The 23,014-nt window shown below is 37.3% G+C and overlaps 1 protein-coding gene across 1 annotated transcript in view; it reads right to left on the bottom strand.

Moving 5' to 3' along the window:
- Nucleotides 1-23,014, bottom strand: part of LOC113225243 (MORC family CW-type zinc finger protein 1-like) — a 172,227-nt gene that overhangs the window by 37,590 nt on the left and 111,623 nt on the right. Inside the window, exons 18-21 of the mRNA XM_026456778.1 lie at nucleotides 17,185-17,247; nucleotides 15,229-15,474; nucleotides 14,976-15,047; nucleotides 10,936-11,040 (exon numbers count right to left, since the gene is read on the bottom strand). Of these exons, the coding sequence (XP_026312563.1) occupies nucleotides 10,936-11,040; nucleotides 14,976-15,047; nucleotides 15,229-15,474; nucleotides 17,185-17,247 (486 nt within the window). The remainder of the gene's footprint in view (nucleotides 1-10,935; nucleotides 11,041-14,975; nucleotides 15,048-15,228; nucleotides 15,475-17,184; nucleotides 17,248-23,014) is intronic.

Raw genomic sequence — 23,014 nt, 5'->3', positions numbered from 1 at the left:
ACGCCTACTTCAAGCACTTATTATTATGAAGGAGCCATAAGGGCTATAAGACCAGTAAATACCTTTCTGCCAACTTCAAAGACTCCTTCTGTTTGCACTCATCCACAGTTAACATTATGTTCCAGGCCCTCCCCTTCACTCAGTAATTTATTCACTAACACTGGGTTTCTAGTGTAGGCCAGAAAGTATTACGGTGAAAAGTTCAAAGTCCTGCTGATATGGTTTGGCTGTGTCCCCACCCAAATCTCATCTTGAATTGTAGCTCCCATAATCTGATAATCCCATAATCCTGTAACAGGAGGGACCTAGTGGGAGGTAACTGAATCATGGGGGTGGGTTTTTCCTGTGCTGTTCTTGTGATAGTGAGTAACTCTCATGAGATCTGATGGTTTTATAAAGGGTAGTTCCCCTACACACGCTCTCTTGCCTGCTGCCATGTAAGACATGCCTTTGCTTCTCTGCCTTCCACCATGATTATGAGGCCTCCCCAGCCATGTGGAACCTCTTTTTTCTTTATAAATTATCCAGTCTCAGGTATTTCTTCATAGCAGTATGAAAATGGACTAATATACCTGCCTTTATGGAACATGTTTTCTACATTCAGTAAACAAAAATATAAATATGTAACATACTGTCAGGTATCGGAAGTTCTGTGAAGAAAAATAACACAGGTAAGAGAGAGTGGTATAAGTTCTTGCATAATCTGATCCCCTCACCTCTCTGCCATCATCTCACATCTTCCATTTGGCTCTCCAGCAGCTCTTTTACAAATATGACAGGCACACTCCTCTCACGTCTTTGGTTTGTTGTTTTATAGACTTGTTTGCTCCCCTAGTTTTTTCCTAGTCTTTCCTAAGCATCCCCTCAGTGGGGCCATCAGTGGTCACTCTACCTAAAATTGCAACTACTGTTCACCACATGCAACACAGATACTTCCTATTCCCTTCCCATGCTTTCTTTTTCTCCCTAATACTTGTCATTATCTACCATGCACCATATTTACTTATTCATCTTGTCTATTGAATGATCACCCCACTAGAATGGAAGCTCCACAAAGGCAGGGAGGATTGTCTGTTTTTACCCCTGCTGGATCCCCACTGTTTAGGACAGTAACTGATGCTCAAGATATTCACAGAATAAAAGAAAGTAAAAAAAAAAATCAAGTTATGAAAACACATGTGTGTTGCTGACAGTGGTGATGGGCATGGTGTGAGTAGTGGAGTTCAGCTATATGAACGACAAAGGAAAAGGCTTAGGTTTATGCTTCTCTCTTTCTCTCTCACTCTCTCTTAGCTGTATTATTATTTTTCTTCACAGAATTTATATGACATGATATTATATTACTTATTTACCCTTTTATTTATTTAATATTCCTTAGGGTACTGGAGGCCAACAATGGTCAGGGTGGCTACAGTGGACTAAGAGAAGTAATGAGCAGTGGGATCTGTAGCCTCAAAAGACATCAGGCTAGGACATCTAGGGCCTTGAGGGCCACAGTAAGGTCACTGAGTTTTGTTCTAAGCATGAGCATCAGCCATGGAAGTCTTCTGAGTAAGAGAATGACATAATATGACATATTCTGGATGACATACTCAGATTTTTAGACTGTGGAGGCCAAGAGAAACAGTAAGATGATTTATAGGAGTACTGTTGTAGTCCAAGTAAGAGATGTCAGTGTGTTGGCCAAGGTGGCAGCTATGGAGGTGGTAGAATACGTTCTGTGTTTAAAGGCTGATTCAGCAAGATTGGCTGATGGGTTGAGCACAGGATGAGAAAGGAGGAGAGAAATTCAGGATGATTCCCAGGTTTTGGCCAGAGTAGCAGTGAACGGTGGTATCATTTACTGAGTTAAGGAAGCATGAAGATGTCTCTTGGAATTCTTTCCTCTCTTGATCTCTATAGCCTTCTATGTCTCACCTCTCTCTGGGTAGTTTATCCTTTTTCTGTCTACTCTCAAATTCTCAAGGAACCTATTAAAATTTCTGGACTTAAGCTGTCACACTTCATGCAAACAATGGCTTCATCGGCATCATCAAGCCTAACTTTTCACCTTTGCTCCAGTTATTTCCAACCGATCTCATGACACACGTGAATGTCTTGCTGAAACTTCAAATCCTCCGTCCTATCTTTGACCACCTGGTCAGATTCCCCTGCCAATGCTCTTCATTTTACTCACAGCACCGTTTTTGTTCCAGATTGCCATCTCAGAACTGCTTTCATTATTTACTTTTCCATACTTCTTACCAAGCTGTACTAACTTTCTTTTAAAATTTCTTAAATTTTTCTTGTCTTTCTATACTACAATTTTCAGGCAGCATCATCCCACTTGTTTTTGTTGGTCTTTACTTTCTCCTTTTTAGAGCCCAAGCCATTATCCCAATCTGATTAATTTTTTAAACAAAATATCCATGATTAGATGTTCCTTCTTAAAACCATCCCTACGTCCTGCATGCTTACTATCTCAAGCACAAACTCTTTATCTGTCTTTCAAAGCTCTTTTCAATGTGATTCTAAGTTATCCAGACACAATTTTAGTATTTCTTAACAAATATTTCTTGTTATAATCAAAATGTTCTCTTCAGAGTTCCCTAAAATTACCATTTACACTCTTGCTTCTACATCTCTGCCATGTAAATGTTCTACCTGGAATGGCTTCTCTCTTCTCTTCTTTCTTAAAAGTTTTATCCATAACTTTTAAAGACAAGTATACATCCTACTCTTTCCAAAACATCTTTTTTGTTATTACTCCAGCACATATTCTTCCTTCCTCTGAATAACTATTAACAGTAAGTTGCATATAGTTTACTTTTAGTACAGTTATCAATAGTCAAGCATTTTACCTATGTGACCCAGATAAGACTGGGACCCCACAGCAGCCTTGGACTCTTACCTTGATCCTTCTAAGCAAAACTCAAAACGTGGCTCCATCTCCCAAAAACAAATCCAACTCTATACAGCTTTGATAAATTTACAGATTTTACTAAAGAGTATATTGGAAAATGGAGGAAATGATTACATGTAGCAAAAAATTGTATCAACTTAAAATTATAATTAAATATCTATTTTTTAACTTCTTCATCTGCTAACTGCCTTATCTCTCTCTGCACACCTGCAGCTTCTCCAGTTCTGCAGCTCCCGGTTTTTTCACTTTGGGCAGTGCCCCTCCTCCCTTCTATCTTCCACATAAGTTCACTCTTCAGCTTTCTCTTTTTTTCCACAAAGAAATTTTGCTTTTTCAATTTTCATTCTCCTAGCTCACCCAATAAAGGCTGAATTTGTATTCTTTAGAATTACAGAAGGTGGCTTTAAAAAATACTTTTTATAATGCAAAGGATTATTTTCATTCTATCATGAATATAATTCTCATAACAACCTTGAGAATAGATGGCATTATTACTCTCATTTTATATACAAGAAAATAGAATATCAAAATTTGACACAACTGACAAACCTCATGGAGGTCTGAGTTTGAGCCTGGGTCAGCCTGTCAGAGTGTAGAGCCTGTATCCTTTCCATAACATACTACTACTTCATGGTGTTGTAAAACTGTCTTCCATTTTTTTTGTTCTTTCAGCACAACAATCAGCTACTTGACTTTTTTGGTGTCCCTCAAAAATCTCTAACACAGTATTGTTCAATAAATTTGCAGTTAATTGGCTCGTGGTTGGTGGTAGTTCAGACTCCACCACTTGAATATTTCAATTCCTTATAAGTCATCCACAGGATTTTTCCTTAGGTCAGGGACTATAACACACATTGTTTTTGTGTCTCTCTGTACATTTCCTGGAGAACTGATGAAAAATCCTGTGGAAGATGAGTATAGATGATCTTTCCTTCAAAGCCCTTAGGGCAGCTCTGGTTTATATCTTGTAAGAGGGCTTCCCGTGAAAGGTCCACTATTATTAGCAATGATCACAGCATTATACAGATTATAAACAGGTAATGGTAGCATCATCAACCAGGAATGGTGGCATCATTAAAGCTGATGAGAAATCACCTGCTTTTGAAATTAAGGCAACTTCAGTAATCTGAAACTACGTTATTATACTACCAGCACAGTTTTCTATTTTAAAAAGGCATTCTGTTGGGAGTCAGAAAAATGAGGTGTATCTAGGGTGAATGCAGTTGATTTAGGGACTAATTTTGCAAGTTTTTTGTTTTTCTTTTTTATCTGCTTTTGAGTTACTTTGTCACCTTTTCAGTCTCATTGTTATGAGTCACTATCATGTAGTACTGATGCCAAACACAGTACTTATAGTTGTTTTTCATTTGTTTTGGCCACCATAAAACATAAACCTAGACACGGTAGCAACTCATCAGTTCTAGATGTTCTTCAGTTTTTATAACATACCATGAAGGCTCTGTTAATGATCTTAGGGATTCAGAGTGCATTGATGCTTTTTCTAAGCTGGAATCTGGCTCTTTTGAAGCTTCCCCAAAGAGCTGACCAGGTACCACTAGTAAATGACTTAGCTCAGTTCTGAGACAGGAAGATGGTTCTATCCACTCATTGCTATATATCTTTCTTGAGCCTCAGAAAGTTCTAGGCTCCAGAGGATACTGTTTCATAATAAATACGAGGTTTCATTGCCAAACTCTTGAAATACTTTTGTCAGTGGTGTTCTGACCATCAAGTGTTTAAAAATGTCTATAGATTGGGAAAATGAAACAGATCCCTCTGTCAGTCTGCTCTTGAGGCCAACTGCAAGCCAAAAGAAGACCTAAATGACCACAGAGACAAAAGGGTCAGTTAGTCCAATAAAAAAAAATTGTATGGTTCCTGGTTATTAAATAGAAGGTCTATTCTAACCTTACCATAACCACACCATACATACTTTCTCATGTCTTAGCAAATCTGGGTTTGCCTCTGACATTCAGAATAGTAACTGAAAGATTATTATTATAAAATATGAACAATAAACACCAATATTTATGAGAAAGGTATATATGTTGCTTCATGTTAGAATTAGAAAATTTCTAGAATGTTGGTTTGGAGTGTGTGTTCCTCCAAGATGAAAAAAAGCATGTACATGTGTTTTTTTAATAAAGTCAGTACTTTCATCGCTCTGTCTTGAGCCTCAGCACGTTGTTGCTATTCAACTTCTCTAACTGCTGGCATTGGTAATTTTATTCCCCTGGTGTTCCTCAGTTTTGCAGCTCGCTTCAAATTGACCATTTGCTTTCCTGACCATCTGCTATGGTCTGGCAACCGATTCTTCCCAGTCATCTTTCAGAATAGATCCCCTAGGATGTTCAGTCTGTGTGGTTATCTCTTACCTCTCACCTGGTGATGTAATTTGGATGAGCTGTTTACTTCTTTGATAGGATGTAAGATAATCTAATTCTATTGTTTCATTTGTATTTTTATAGTTTTTATGAAGCATTGTGTAGTAACAGCTGATAAGATTGCATCACTTTTGAGGGGCATGCAAAATACCAGATCCATTCTCAGATCCAGAGTGGTATGGAGTTTGCCTGGAGTAAAGTTGAACTGCCAGTTTGTCACATAGCAGTGCACAGGAGTTTGTAACTACATCTAAACAAACCCTTAATCACAGCAGTACCACAGGACACTGTTCTTCCAATAACAGCAGAACTGTAGCAATACCTACTCAGACACTGATTCTCCTGACAAAGGCTAGCATACCTATAAAAGGTGTGATAAAAAAAAATTTCCACTTCCTTCCCATCTGGGATTAACTGGGACAAACTGGAACTTTACAAATGGGTTTGGAAATGCCTGAGACAGAACACAGTTCAGAATACTCACTATTCATCAAAAAACAGGGCAGGACGTGTTTTGAGCGCGGAAGAGAGAAAATAATAAGATTTTCTGGAGGCCAAAGGTAAAGCAACAACAGCTTATGGAAGGGGTTGGTGGTAAAGTTATGACCACAACCATATTGCTAGAGTATAATCTTGGACAAGAAAAATACTTTCTTTTTTTAGAAGCTAGGAACTAGTGGAGACCCCAAGAAGATGGGCCTCATGACTACGACTGGACTCTAGCTTGACTAGAAGGACAAAAGCTGGGTCTTAGAAGAAAAGAACCATTAACACATTGTTTAGGTCAGATGTAGGGTGAAAACGGAGAGAAATGGGCTTAAGAGAGCTTAATCTGGGCAAGGCATGGATGATGGATTGGTGTTTTAAAACTGATTCAAGATACTTGGTTGGAGAGGCCCATCTAAAAAACTCTGGAAACACAAGCCAAAATGCTGAATGTTAGCCAGCGCAATATATAAGTGGACCTTGAAACTCCTATGCCTGAGTAAAGTGTATTTAGGTACTTCAACTGACCCAAGTGGAATGGGCTGATTGAATGGATGTAGGGGACAGTTATGAAGGTGGGAGGTAAAGGGAGATGTCACATGAAGAGTGATTACACAAGGAGGAGCAAAGTCTAACAGCTGGGGCTCAAGGTGCCCACTTCCTGGCAGTGTGACCTTTAGCGAGTTTAATTTTCCCCATCTGTAAAATACGGGTGAAAAGAATACTTGCCTCTCAGGTTATGAAGAGGTGACATGAGATGATGGAAGAACAGTACCTGAATTTCATCATGGCCACACAGAAAGAGAAAAGACCGACTCTACTAGAATACACATTCCTGTGCGCATGTGCGCATGCACACACGCGCGCGCGTGCGCGCGCACATACACACACACACACACACACACACACACGAATTTCTGGACAATTCAGCTTTACAGGGTCAGAGATAACAAATATGGACCACCCTAGCTACCCTAAAATGGTGGAGAGGGCTGTAGCTGTCCTAACAAGATTATGAAAAATAAGAAGTTTGCTGAAACGCAGAGTCCCATACCAAATATCTCCGAAGGAACAACTGAGAGGCTATCTAGAGCATTTGGAAGAGGATTAAGATTTTTTAAAGAAAAACTCATTATTTTCCTGGCAGTTTTTTTAATCTCCAGAAAATGCCCGGAGCTTTAACCAAATCCCAGTTGGAAACTTCTACAGCTCCAAATGATGTGCAAGGTCTTGCCAAGAACACGCTCATTGCATGGACTTTGAAAATGAATGGCCCACACTGGCTAAACGGCCAAGCATAAATATCAAAAAGAAAAAATGCGACCGGGCGTGGTGGCTGGCACCTGTAATCCCAGCACTCTGGGAGGCCGAGGCGGGCAGATCATGATGTCAGGAGATCGAGACCATCCTGACAGGGGGCTAACACAGTGAAACCCCGCCTCGGCTAAAAATACAGAAATTAGCTGGGCGTGGTTGTGGGTGCCTGTAGTCCCAGTTACTTGGAAGGCTAAGGCAGGAGAATGGCGTGAACCTGGGAGGCGGAGCTTGCAGTGAGCTGAGATTGTGCCACTGCACTCCAGCCTGGGTGACAGGGCGAGACTCTGTCTCAAAAAAGAAAAGAAAAGAAAAGAAAAAGAAATAATGTCGTGGAAGCAATACCAACAAAGAATATGAGCAGAAGTAACTAGAGATGTGACAAATGAAGCTCCACACCACATGAATGATTTGGAGCATGTTAAATGGGAGACATGGTGCAGAACAAAGTGCCAGACATTAGAAATGATCAGAAAATAAGGATTGTCCCCACTGGGAAAAGAGGAAACAAGAAGAACGTGGTTTTTAAAAATTGCTTCAATAAAGCTGGGCAGGGGGCTCATGCCTGTAATCCCACCACTTTGGGAGGCCAACGTGGGTGGATTACTCGAGGCCAGGAGTTTGGGCCAGCCTGGCCAAGATGGCAAAACCCCATCTCTATTAAAAATACAAAAACTAGCTGGATGTGGTGGCGCACGTAATTCCAGCTACTCGGGAGGATGAGGTAACAGAATCACTTGCAATGAGTGGAGATTGTGCCACTGCACTCCAGCCTGGGCGACACAGGGAGACTCTGTCTCAAAAAAATTTTAAAGGTAAAAGAAAAAAATAAAAAATTGCTTCAATAGACCACAGGCCTTAGAATAAATGTAATAAGAAGAGCATTCAATCAAGAATTGAGGGGCTCAGGGTGGTAGGGAGAGAAGAAGTTAGGAAAACAAATAAAACATAACAGCCACAGCAGTGAGGTAATTTTGGAGAATGAACAATCAGATGGCTAAAACAATCAGCAACGGTAGGGTTAAATATGAATCTGGAAAGTAACAAATACTTTTGTCATTTCACTTGAAATTGCATAACTATAAGTATAAGAACCAGAGTGAGATGTTGCCTGAAACATGGAACAAAGAAAAATAAAGTGCCTTAATATGAAAAAAAAAAACATTTCAAAAGGCAGACTGATAGACATTTATTAATTTTATTAACATAGCGAAAACAAATCTGCCAGTCAGAATGGAATTATTCTCCTGAAAGCATGAAAAAAACACAGTTATAGGAGCATAGGCCGGGATAAGGCAAAGGTTCCCAGAGTCAGTGCTCTTTTAGGATTATAGTTGCATTGGTAACATCATCTCCGTCATGTCTCTTGGGGTAGCAGACACAGCAGGCTGTCTTAGCTGGACGCCTTTTAAATATTCAGGCACCCAGCTCACCAGCAACTGTCAGATTATAATTGGCCAGCCCATGCAGATGGGCATAATGGGACAGAATGCATAGCTTAAGTCAATATATGCCTTCCAATTGAACTGCGGCTTTATTTATCTTTTAAATACCTAAACTGATATTATGCTATAATACAACAGTTTCATGAATTTGGACAACATGAAGTCATCCCTGTGAGATGAAGTTTCTTTGGTGTGCTGAATATATCATATTTCTTAGTTTTATTAGTTTTTTATACCTAAAATAAGACCCTGGGTCCCACATCCAGTAAATTTGCCAAAATAATAAATGCCACATTTGGGGGCCAGGGGAGGGAGTCTTTTGTGGTAGCTATTTATTCTTTCTTAAGTGACAACCTCCTGCACCACCATTAGCACTGAGTGCCTTCCTTCTTGAAATTTAATAGACACAGGGGCACACACACACTCACACATGCACACAGATACATGCTATAATTAGAAGATAACTAGGAAGGAGCACGGGGGATGGGACGATCTTTTTTTAATTTCTAGTTTTAAGAAAGTACAGACAGACAACATTGAGGAGCAATTATTTCCTACTTGAATTATTGCGACTCCAGCCAAACAGAAATTAATGTGCATCTCTGGATAATACATGTTTATCCAAGTTAATTAGACACCATGAGTATGAAAACAGACATCCTGCTAGGATCACAGAGACACAAATCATACCACATAGCTACACACAGTAATATAAGAACTTGAGAACTATTACCTGAAAAGACAATATTTTAAATATAAATGCCATCTCTAATTCATGAAAAGGCACTTGCCAAAAGCTCTGTGCAAAGCTGAGAGAGGTGACAAAGTAAAGGCTACATGAAAACTCACACAGACTTTGAAACTTCTGAAAAGCAAGTGTTGAATAGTAATATTCACAGGTACAACTATATTACATTTTGCTTTGAAGAGGTCAAGAGAGGTGGCATTATTTATAACACCAGTTGCAGTTTTGTCTTTCTTTCTAGTCTCTGATTAAATTTTGACCCTTTTCCTTTTGAAAATACTTTGGTGTTTACTTTTTTCATTTAGTTGTTCTTTATTGTTAATAGTGAGGCTATTTCTGTTCCCATTCACAAATCATGTCTATACCTTTTTAATATCCCTTCAAATGGCTTCTTCAAATGATTACAATTTATGGATGAAATGATATGATGTCTGGGAGTAATGGGGGCAGAGAGGGAATATGGATGAAATAACAATGGCCATGAGTTGATAACCACTGGAGCCGGGAAATGGGCACATTTCCTATGGTTGCACTATGTTTAAAATTTTCCAAAATGAAACAACTTTTAAATAAAACCTTTGTTATAGTTATGTCATGTACTTTGTGACAATAATTTTCTGGTGAAGGACATTATCATAAATTAAGCTAAAGTCAGAAGAAATGATATGTCTCTCATTGGCACAAGTGCAATTTAAACCTAATCCACAATTCTATATAGCATTTTGAGGGACCTTACCCTAAAGACATGTCCAAAGAGGCCATGTCCTTTTCTAAATACTCTCACTTATCATGTCAAAAATAGAACCATCTAGGCTACTGTGGTTGCTCTTATGCAGGTTTAAGTTTAGCTATAAGCTTCTTGGCAATCAAGGTAAAAAGGAAACTACAGTGAGTAGTAAAATTTATATTCAGATAAAAGAAAATATCAAACAGATTTTTTCCCTGACATTAAATTCTCACATGTCAATTACTTTTAGTGAGTTTTTTAACAGAAAGGACACTATATAACATAATGAACACCATGCCTTCACAGATGAAACATTTCTCAGATAGTAAGTCCTTGAATCATTTCTTCCTGAACACCAAGGGCTTTTTACGTTTGGTCTAGTGAAGGCAAAGCAACTGGATTCTGCAGGAGCCCAGACATGTACTCCTTGATATCAACTATCAAGTTAGAAATAGGAACACATTATTTAAAGGGGAAAATGGGGAGCATGCCCATAATCCTTGAATAGACTTTTCTCTGCCTGATTTAAGTCGATTCAGAATTAAACCTTCTGGTGAGAGTCCAAATTACAAATTATAGAAAGGATCATATTCTTCAGATTTGGGAATGAGTTTTCACAATGACCTTCAAGTTATACATATAACTTTTGTAAATTTTTGTATATTTACATATATATTAAGGCTTTCTTAGCCTGATAACTAAAACAGAAAGGGGCCGTGGATTGGGGGTGGAGATGCGTAAGTTCCAAATGTATCTCTACTAGTTTATGTAGCCTTGAGCAAGTAACTTAAACTTTTCTGAGTCTTATTTCTTCATCGAAAAATTAGGTTATCCAACTAAATGTTTCCATTACTTTGAGGCACTAACAGATCCCTCTAATCTTTGTGAATATGAAAATCTCAAGGTGTCATTTAGTGTGTAGTTTATCTCACCAGGATAATATCTGAATCACTCTCGCTGTTGTCATCTTCAATCAATACCTTACATTCCTCTACAAAGTTCAGACTCTGCTTCTTTTTCATTTCCCAAAAAGCAGCCTATAACAAGGAATTAAAAAAAAAAATACAAGGATTAGTTGCAATCAATGGTACCATTAAGCTACCTTCACTCTTCATTCTGCCTCTACATACTGTAGACTTTTGTAGGATATATAGCGAAAATTCAATTTCTGATCTTTGCATATGATAAGCACGTGGTAAGATTTACTCAGAGCATATCTGCCTTCCTAATTCCATGCTGCTTAGGTTAATATTAAAATTAATTATATTTCCTGAACCTTCTCTGTTAGTGGTAATGCCTAGTGTGTTTATTGGACAGGATATTAGAAATTTACTACAAATAATCCTTGAGTAATCAAACGTTGTTTCAATTACAGTTTAAAACCTGATTAAATTAATTTTTCAAGTGCTTATAAAGAATTTCATAATCTCCTGATTTATCCAGGAGAAAATGGGGTTTTCTAGATTTTCTTAAATATATAATGTCTTCTGGAATGAAATTAGCTTATCTTTCTATTTGTTTGTTTGTTTGTTTGTTTGAGACACAGTCTCACTCTGTCACCCAGGCTGGAGTGCAGGAGTGGAATCTTGGCTCACAGCAACCTCTGTCTTCCAGTTTCAAGCGATTGTCCCACCTCAGTCTCCTGAGCAGATGACATTACAAGCGCCCACCACCATGCCTGGGAAATTAGCTTATCTTCCACTTCCACTTAGCGGTAAATTCATTACTTTTAATGGCAAAAACAGCAATTACTTTTGCATGAATCTATAATCTGGTTTCTACCCTTTCTACTCCAACAACAAAAATATTCCTGAGATCATCCCTCTTACCTCTAAATCATTAAGTCAACAGACAATTTTTAGGTCTTTGGCCAGCTGAGATGGCTTCTCAACAGAATTTAGCCTTCGTGACAGTCTCTCTTCAAATCACCCTTTTCCTCCATTTTGGTTTTAATGAAATAGTAAATTCCTGGTTTCTTCTCTTATTGCTCTGGCAATTCCTTCACAATCATCTGTGCACTCCTGTACTCTCGTAGCTAGCCACAAAATGCTAAAATTCCGCAAGTTTCTGTCTAGTCCTTCTTTTCTTCTTACCCATTCAACCTCATTCATCCTCAGGCATGTAAATACCTCACAAGACTGTCTCCTATTTAAATCTCACCTCTGAAATCCAGACTCATGTTTATGACTTTTCACTTGGCACATCCTCTTGTAAGTCTCAAACTATGTAAGCTGAACTCATGCTGTTCTCCAGAAGCCCAGTCACCTTCTACAATGACCAATTTCAATTAATGGAATCACCATTCAACCTGGTGAAAGAGCTCAAAATTCTGTAGTCATTCTGCCGTTTTCCTCTACATGATCTTCTATATCCAATAAAGACAGACCCCAGGAAAGGGCAGTGTTACCTCCTCCATCACCATCATCCTAGCCTACACCACTGTGATCTCTCCATCAGAGCACGGTCAAGTCTCCTAACTGCTCTGCCCACATTCACTTTTGTTAAGCATTATCTGTGAAACAGAAACACCATGTACTGGTTATCAGTTTCAGAGGAGGAGTCTCAAAACTTCTGTCTATAGTATCTTGCTTATTGGAGTTGCCAAAGAAAACACAATGCAGTCAGGCACTAGATGGAACAATGCTTTGCTCACAAAGAGAAGAGCAAGATCAGCCTCAGAAGTGTGTATCAATCCCCCATGCCCAGCAGGCTTCCCCATCAGCCAATGCTGGGCAATTGGTTACATGCACCCTTCTCATGCTACAGGAGAAAGATGCTGTGTTCCCTCCCTAAGGAAGATAGATATAGCAGTGGGGTTGACCAAGGTTTCATGTGACACACACATTTAAGTAGAACAAAAGAGCATACACTGGACTTGTAACAGAGAAAGATATTTCCATACAAGGCAATAAACCCAGCATAGGCCATGTGTGGTCTTCATCTCTTGGTAAGAAACAGTCCCAGGCTCAAGGTCCATTCTTATGCAGCAAGGTGGAGGCCAAAATGCTATACCCCTCAGACTGTCTTTCCCAACAACTCTGCTCTCTACTAACCTTTCTTCTATACTCAGCCAAAGCAATCTTCACTAAAGAAAACTCTGGTCATGTCACTTCCCTGCTTGAAACTCTTCAATGGTTTCCCATTACTTACAGGATAAATGCAAAACCCCTTATGGGTAGCCTATAGGACCTGCCCTACTCCTTCACACCACAGTCCCTTTCCATCTCTTTTCCCTGCCATAGATTACTTGTCTTTTTAAAGTTCTTCATATTCACCATGTTTCCTCTTTTTCCATTGCTTAGAAGTGCTTTTCCTCCCCTTTTACCAATGTAATTACATTTCAATCCTAAAAGGCTAGTTACCATATTTTCTGGGAAGATGTTCCTGTCCTACCAGAATCAAAACCCTTATTATAAACACTCATGCTACTGTGTCATAAAAACTGCCATAGTAGCAGTTGACATTTGTCTCTGTAATTATTGGGTGTCTGTCTCTATCACTAGACTGTAAGTTTGATGGTGGCAGAAACCATATGTGGTTTTATTCCCAAATCTCCTGTGACTGGCATACTGAATGGCACATAGTAAACTTATACATATACAGACACATCAATGTATATACTGGTATAAGTATATATATCTACATGAAGTATGTATATATTGCTTCATATAGCTTTACATATTATATGTTTATGCACACACACATGCACGTGCATACTGAGTGAGTCCCTGTATGTAATGTCTAAAATGTTTTTTTCTAACACTTGGACACACTCTCAACTTCTCAATGGACTGTATGTTTTTAGAGCATGTAACATATCTATACAATAAACTGACAAATCCTAAATCTTGAAATTGTACAGCTAATCAGTCTTTCTGGAATTCTGAGTTAAAAGAGATATGATTATAAAGTGATAACATGCAGGAGTTTGAACACAGCAAGGGTTGAATATCTGCTGAATAGGTAAAACGTTACATTCAAGTACAATACATAATTCAAATCAACAAAAAACTTGAAATTCTGTAGGTTGTAAACAGATTCAGCTTGGCCCATATAGTCTCAAGAAAAGATTTGGGCAAAAATTTCAAAATTATAGGAAAATGGACTTGAAATACTTTAAGAGGATGAGCTACCCAAAAAATGGTATTACGGAAAGGCTGCCTCAGGAAGTAAGGATTTTTACCAAAGATTTTCAGAGAGTCTGCATACCATTTGCCAAAGATATTATAAGGAATGTGTGAGAGATTTCTATAATGTAACTACTATTCAAAATAATTCTTTGGAAAGGATCATGCATAAAATATCTTGCCTTCCACCATGACTAATGCAATGTCTTACACTGGGTAGAACTCAGCAGATATTTGCTAATTAAGTAAGTTTACGGCTTTCAGAGCCTATAGCAGTTCATTTGAATATTTCCTATGGTGAACAATATCTACTCTTTAAGGTTGAATTTAATTTGTGGAAATAGTAAAAGGGCATTAGAAGTCAAATGTGATGGACAAGGTAGATAAACTAGGCAGTAAATTTTGGCTTAAAAAGATATAAAATGAAAGTTATTGAGATGATGTCTATAATCATTCAGCACTGAACCTAGCACAGGGTAAATGCCCATTCAATTGTAGGCATTAATATTGTTATAAACTGAATCTGAGGGCAAATCCTCAAAAAAAAAAAAAAAGAACTAAATAATGGCAACTCTGTAAGAATAAATGCGTTGTGATTCTTTTCAAAGAAATAAACTCATCTGTACACATGAAAATTCTAGAGTGGTGCATTTGTTAACATGACTCTCAACACTTAGTAATACATTATATCCCTGTTTTTTCAGAACCTTGATTACAGGGTAACAATATGTATGATTTAGCTAAGCATTTTTCCTATAAAGCATTGAACGCAAAACTTAAAGATTAAAGGTTTATCCTATATGAATATTTCTCCCTTAAATACAAATTTAAAAGCCTTTTCCCACCTGGGCATTCTTCAGGGGCTCTTCAGTTGGCTGAGCCCTCCAGACACTGGTAATATTAGCAATCTGACTTTCCTTTCAAAACAGAGAATACAGGGAAAAAAATTAGAAATTGGGACCTTGTCCAGGAAACACGGATTGCAATGTATATTTTATAATTAGAGTGTCTTAAAATGTGAAGATGAAGCAAAACCTTGACCGAATGCTATATCCAGAATAAGTGAATTGTTTTGTGAACAAGAAACAATGATAATACCTGGGATCTCTCAGCTAGTTTGACATTTTCTGGCAGAGCTACTGGAAGTCTCTGCTGTTGAGAGTTCATTTTCTCCTCCATAGACTTTTTCATAATTTTCGTTTCTGAAATATACTCTACATCAGAGTCTGTCTCTTCTATGTCTCTTTTCTGTCCTCTATGGCTCACTGAAAGCTCAAAGGATGAAAGAGATTCATGCTTCAAGTCATCGCCCAAAAGCCTGATTTTCTGGGTTTTGGTATTTTCCTTAAATAACAAAGAACATGTTTTTATTTTTTGGTAGATAGTTTATTTATAATTAATCACCACTTCTTTCATAACCTCATTATAATAGGTATTTCTTATTACTAATAAAAAGTTTAAAAATCAAAAGTTTGGAAACTTTAGCAAATGTGTAATGCCACAATGGCTTATTAAGAATTTGATTCCTAAATAGCTGCAAAGTTGTGCTGGGTCAAGAAATCTGATTTTGAGGATAAAAAAGCCCAGCAATTGAGAACACACCGTGTATTCTGACTTCATCCCAATAGAGGTTCACTTGCCTTTGGCTCCCTGCTGCAAACAAGACTGGTCCTCACCCCATCCACATTCACATCCTGCTTCCTGCCCCTTGCTAGCTGCTACTGCAGTCAATGAAGGATATATTTGCTAAGAGATCTAGAATACATGTGCCTGCTCGTTAGAGCCTATTCTCTTTTGTAAGAAACCAAAAATAACTATTAGAAGGAGAGGAGTTGAGGGCAGAGGACCGAGTGACATTCTAGTTATTCTAAGCATATCATTATCCTCCATAGCCTTAGTGTCCACTAGTCAAGTAACCCTCTCAGCAACAGTGCTGAGGGCTCAGTGAAACTCTTTAGCTCCCATTTTCCTTCACATAAACCACCACCATTTTGTAAAGTTATGATACAGTTGAGTATACTAGTTTGTTCAGAGCTAAGTCAAATCTCAAGGCATGAGACAATGTTATTATTACAGAGGACTTACAATGACATGTTACAATCTATTTCCTATGGCAAGTTACTTGCAGGTGATTTTTACAGCTCTCCACTCCAGAAGAATCCCTTTCTTCACCTTGCTGTCAGACTCTGGTGATGATTTATTATAAAACAGGTAGGTTCTAACTCTGGTTTTGTAATTCAGGTATGTGGTGATCTTAGATAAATTACTATAAAAGGAGGGAGCTGGATTATAAGACTATACTAGCTCCAACTCATTACTGGGTTCATTGGTCTCTGATTCCTTGATATAGTAGCAGAAGGTGCAAATTAAAAACACACACACATAAACTAAAAAGACAGGATGGAAACAAGTGTTCCAATATTTAAAGTGAATAGTAAAGAAATGCCAAAGATACAAAATACATTATGTATATCAGAAATCTATTTATTTAAAGGTTGTCTGATTTTATAAATCCCATCGTCTGCCTGTTAAGAAATGTGAATAATTAAAATTATAAAGAGTTCCATATTTTTGTGTGTGACTGATATAACTGAGAAGCTCTAACTAAAGGCTCAAAAATGTTCCTCTCTAAATTTTAAATTCTACATAAGAACAGCCATCTGAGGAATATAATGTAATATGACATTTAGCAAACACAAGAAATGATACAGGAACTATATATACAACATATTTCTAGGGAAATACATATCCGTAGACAAAAAATATGTATGTATATATCCCTAGAAAGTATTGGAAAGAAATAGATCATTTTAAAAGGTTACTATGGACAGGAAGGAAGATAATGGGTGATTTAAATTTTGTTTATGTTTTACTTTCTAACTTATCCCTAATAAACATGTATCACTCTAACAAGAATAAAATGGCAGTTAAAATCTATTAGTGCTTCACTGTGTGAACCTCATAAAACATGAAGACTGTTGGCCCTCGATAAGGCTTATCCTTCACATGGTTAAAACATGACATAAATTGCTTAATCCTACATTAATTACTCACCTTATTTGCTGAAGTTAAGCAGGTGGAAGTGACAGTGACTTCGTCCACTGGTATAAATTGAGGCTTTATGGGAAAACAAACCATTAAGGCAAATGTAAGTAAAAATAACCTTCAGTTGGCATAGGATAATAATTCAGCATTCTCCATTTCTTAAAGAAAGGTCAAGATAGCAAGCCCTCATGAATAATTGTTCAAGGAGTGCATTTAAGTTTAGATATACTGCAATAATGTTCTGATTAGTAGTGACAAGACAGTGCAAGAAAATCCAATGGTTTGTTGAAGCATTATGGATCAAATGTCTTTGAACAAGGCACTGCTCTGTTGAACTGAGTCTTGTGTCCAGCCTCCACCGTCCTTGTCTCTTTTCTCTCAAGACTCTCTGTTCCCCACCTACAGGGTCCCGGGTCTGGAAGGAATCCTGACCTTAGGCAGCAGCACTGTCTAATTCAGAGCTCTGGGCATCAGCTTCAATGGAGTCTTGAGTCCATAATGCAGTCAGTGCCCAATCACATTTACTATTCCTCAGGCTTATTTTCATGTTTCCATACTTTGGCCTGAAATGACTTTTCCAAACTTGTCCATTTGTCAAATTCCACTCATCCTTCAAGTCTCAGTTCAGATAACTATCCTGAAGGTCTCCTCCAATTCCCCAAGGGATAATTAATTGCTTTATCTTCTATGCCCTCATGGCCTTGTTTCTCTCTACATGTTTATAGAGGTAATGTAGTCACATGTGACAACACATTTTTAGAAGTATATTAAAATGAAGCCTCTTTACTACTTCAGTCTCCACTTGTCTAATTCATATTCCATTAACATGTGACCACTGATACCACCATCTTGTTTAATGTTTCTGGAGATTTGTTTATATTTCATATATATAAGCATATATATATGTGTGTGTGTATATATATATATTTTTTTCCCACTTTTTGTGGCAGGGAAAGATGGTAGTATATTATACACACGGTCTTTATCATGCCTTTTTATTTAAGGATATCTCCTAGAGGTCTTTCTCTTTAGTATATAAAGAGCTTCTTATTCTCTTTTACAGCTGTATTGTTATATTCCAGTGTATTGTTGCAAAAAAAAATGTATTTAACCAGGTCTTTTGATTGACATTTGGATCTTCTCAATCTTTTACTATACAAACAATTTTGCAGTGACCAACCTAGTAAATAGGTAATTTCACATTTGGGTGATTATGTCCATATAATCAATTTCCAAAAGTGAAATTTCTGGGTCAAAAAGTACATGCATTTATAATTTGGATAGACACTGCTAAATTGTCTCTGCCAGGCTTTTTGGTGGCCTAGCATATAGTCAACCTGTGATTATTCCAAGAGTACTTAAAGAGAAATACATACTCTATTTTGAGAGTGCAGAGTTTAGACAGATAGATAGATAGATAGATAGATAGATAGATAGATAGATAGATAGATAAAATTACATGTATATTGCTATTATTATTATTATTGATTGTTTAGGTATCCCTGAGCTAAGAGTAAGTTAAAGTTTCCTGTTACTAGTATGATTGTCTCTTTTTTTCACATATCACTTGTAATTATTGCTCTATTGATATCATATACATGTTTGATATTGGTTCAACCATTTTATTTTACCCTTTACTTTTATAATTTAAGTTTTTAATGACACATAGTATTTTCTCTTTTTCTGGTGACCTCCATTATGGTGATAACTTTATATAATATTTTTAGTTTTCTCCGTCTTTAGACAGGATCTATGTATTTCCTACTCTGAACAGTGGCAAAATTTGTTTATTTTCTCTTCCCCCTTTTCTTCCCCTGATATTTATCAACAGTATGATCCTTCCCAGTGTCTTAGTACTAAGAAGTATGCTGAAATCAAATAAATGACACCTCTTGGTCTCCTATTACAGTTGAGGCAAACATCAAACTACATTTCCTTTCTATCACCCTTGCCTTTCCTTTTTGGTTAGCTGAATTATTTTTACATTGCCAGGGTATTTACACTCAGTTTGGTGTTTAATGTCACATATGTTTTAGGCTTTTTGCTTTAATTAAATACAGTCAATGCTTACATCCAGTTCTTTGCTGTAGAATTTTCAGACATCTCTTGCTGGTTGAAGTTTGATCCCTGGTAGTTTCCTCAAAAAGAGACCATGAGAATATTTCCTGAGTTCTTTCCTATTTTTATTTTATTTTATTTGCTTATTTATTTATTTGAGATGGAGTCTTGTTCTGTCGCCAGGCTGGAGTGCAGTGGTGCAATCTCCCCTCACTGCAACCTCCACTGCCCGGGTTTGAGCGATTCTCCTGCCTCAGCCTCCCAAGTAGCTGAGACTACAGGTGCACAACTCCATGCCCAGCTAATTTTTGTAGTTTTAGTAGAGACTGGGTTTCACCATGTTGGCCAGGATGGTCTCCATCTCTTGACCTTGTGATCCGCCTGCCTCGGCCTCCCGGAGTGCTGGGATTACAGGCGTGAGCCACCATTCCCAGTTCTTTCCTATTTTTAAAACTATTTACCTGTAGGCTTTTTATGTGAAGAGTAATTTACTGAATATAAAAGTCTTGGTTCACACTTCCTGTCCATGAGGATCTTACAGTTTTTACTTCATCACCTGGAGCTGATTTTTTTTTAGATAAGAAGTTTGAAGCCAAAGTGAACTGTTTTGTCCCTATAGGTGACTTGATGTTTATACCTGTTGGTCAAAGGAATCTATAATTTTTTACAGTTGAGTAATTTTATTATAATATATGTCTTACTATTGACTATTCTGGGGGCAGTTTTTCCCTATTGTGTACCATTTCAAACATGTAGCTTCAAGTTTTACCCTTTTCCTGAAAAGCATGCCTGATTTCTATCTTTAAAAATGTGTTCTTCCATTATTCTGTTTTCTCTGGGTATTCAAATTGTGCAAATATTGTGTCTCCTTCTTACTTCTATCATTATCATTTTCTGTGTAATTAATTGTAAGCAATTCTTTCCTAATTTCTATTATTTTTATTTGCTTTTTACTTTTATCCTCTACACCAGGGGACAGCAAACTTTTTCTGTAAAAGGTTAGATAGAAAATAGTTTTGCAGGTCACATACAGTCTCTGTTGTGTGTTCTCTCTCTCTCTCTCCTCTCCCTCTTTCTCTCTTTACCATCTAAAAATGTAAAAGTCATTTGCAGCTTGTGGGCCATAAATGAACAGGGGGTGGCCTGGATTTAGCCCATGGGTAATAGTTTGTGACCTGTGTTCTATATCCCCACTATCCTTACCAAAATGATAATTTGCCTTGTGTTCTTTCCAATTGTATGATTTCATTTCTTCTGTTTAAGTTCTGAAAATTATGTTTTATTTCATTGTCTCCTACAGTCTCAGCATCTCTTCACAAATCCTTATATTTCTGTTTTAGAATCTTCTTGCATAAAAATGACTTTTTTCTTTGAGTTTTTAAAAATGTATGTATAAATGTCTGTTTAATTTCCTTCTGATGTGCATTTTAATTTTTCTTTTTTCTAATTTACAGCTTTAGTGAGATATAGCTGACAAGTAACAGCACAAAATTCAAATATATAATTTGAAAGCTTTTGATACATGTATAATAATCAAGATAATTAACATACTGATCATCCCCAAAACTTTCCTTGTCTCCCCAGCACCTCTTCCAACCCTGTCCCATTCCTAAGCAACCACTGATCTGCTTTCTCTTGCTGTCAATTAGGTGCATCTTCCGGAGTTTTATATTAAGTGAAATCACACAGTATGCAATCTTTTTTTTGTTTGACTTCTTTCACTCGGAAGAATTATTTAAAAACTCATCCACATTGCTGTGTGAATCAAGAGTGCATTCCTTCCTGTTACTAAGTAATTTTCCACCGAATGGGCACGCCATAATTTGTCCTTTCACCTTTTGATGGTCATCTGGATGGCTTCCAGGTTTTGGCAATTACAAACAAAGCTGCTTAGTATAAGCACACAAGCACAAGTTTTGAACTGGACATATGCTTACATTTCTTTTGACTAATACCTCGGAGTGGAGTGGAATATCTGGGTCATATGATAGGTGTATCTTTAACTTTTTAAAAACTGCCAAACTAGGCTTACTCCTACAATCCCAACCCTTTGGGAGGCCAAGGCAGGAGGATCGCTTGAGGCCAGGAGTTTGAGACTGCTGTGAGCTATGACTGTGCCACTGTACTCCAGCACATCTCAAAAAACAAAACCCAAAACAAACAAAAAAACCCTGCCAAACTGTTTTCCTAAGTCATTTTACCATTTTGCATTTTTAATGGTTGCTCTCTTTCCTAGGTCAACATAGCATAATCATTTTAACTTTATCCATTGTAGTGAGTGTGTAGTGGTTATTTCATTGTGGTTTTAATTTGCAATTCCCTTAATTATTAATGAAACTGACTTTTCATGTGTTTACTGGCTATCTGCATGTCTCCTTTGGTTAAGTACCTGCTTAAATGTGTCTATTTTTTAACTGCATTGTTTTCTTACTATTTTTGTGTTTGTTTTTGTTTTTGTTTTGAGACAGAGTTTCGCTCTTGTTGCACAGGCTGAAGTGCAACGGCACAATCTTGGCTCACCGCAACCTCTGCCTCCCAGGTTCAAGCGAGTCTCCTGCCTCAGCCTCCCAAGTAGCTGCGATTACAGACATGCACCCCCATGCCCGGCTAATTTTGTATTTTTAGCAGACATGGGGTTTCTCTGTGTTGGTCAGGCTGGTCTTGAACTCCCGACCTCAGGTGGTCCACCCGCCTTGGCCTCCCAAAGTGCTAGGATTACAGGCGTGAGCCACTGAGCCCAGCCGAGTTTTAAAAGTTCTCTCCATACTCTGGATACAAGCCCACTGTCAGGTATTGTTTTGCAAATATTTTCTCCCAGTCTGTAGCTTGACTTCAATTTCTCAACAATGTCTTCTGAAGAGCAAAAGTCATTAATTTTGATGAGGTACAATTAAAAAAAAATTCTTTTTATAGTTCATGCATTTTGTGTCACATTTTAGAAATATATGCCAAATACCAGGTCACTAAAATTTCTTCCTATATTTTCTTCTAGAAGGTTATCTTTTACATTTAGCTCCATGATCCATTTCAAAATAATGTTGTATATGACAGGAGGTAAGAATAAATGTTTATTATTTGGGGGGATATATGACTATCCAAATGTTTTGGTTCCATTTGTTGAAAAGATTCTTATTCTCTCATGAAAACGTCTTGGTCCCTTAGTTGAAAATCAGCTGGCCATATACTTGTGGGTCTATTTCTAAACTCTCTATTCCATTTCATTGCTATATTTGTCTCTTTTTACACCAATACCACACTGACTTAACTAAAGTTTTATTACGAGTATTAAAATTAGGTAGTATGATTCCTCCAACTTTGTTCTTTTTTAAGGTTATTCTAAGTTCTTTGCACACCATATAAATTTTAGAACGAGTTTTTAATTTCTATCAAAATGCTTGCTTGAATTTTAATTGATGCTAACTGGGGAGAATAGATATCTTAGCAATGTTGACTCTTCAAACTCATGACATAGAATCTCTCTCCATTTATGTGTTTTATTTAATGTTCTCAGCAGTGTTCTATAGCTTTCACTGTACAGGTCTTACATGTCTTTTCCCAAATTTATCTCCAAGTAGTTAATATATTTTAATGCTATTGGAAATGGTATTTTTCAATTTCAATTTCCAATTGTTTGCTGCTAATATATAGAAAGTTAATTTTTATATATTGATTTTGTATCCTGCAACCTTGTTAAAGCTCATTTCAGTAGTTCTAGTAATTTTCTATAAATATTATCTGTTTTCTACACAAACTATCAGATTTTGAAAGAAAAAAAACTTTT

The sequence above is a fragment of the Piliocolobus tephrosceles genome, unplaced genomic scaffold, assembly GCF_002776525.5.
Source record: "Piliocolobus tephrosceles isolate RC106 unplaced genomic scaffold, ASM277652v3 unscaffolded_19, whole genome shotgun sequence".
Classification (NCBI taxonomy): Eukaryota; Metazoa; Chordata; class Mammalia; order Primates; family Cercopithecidae; genus Piliocolobus; species Piliocolobus tephrosceles.
The sequence above is the reverse complement of the archived record's forward strand: the minus strand, read 5'-3'. Positions and strand labels throughout refer to the sequence as shown.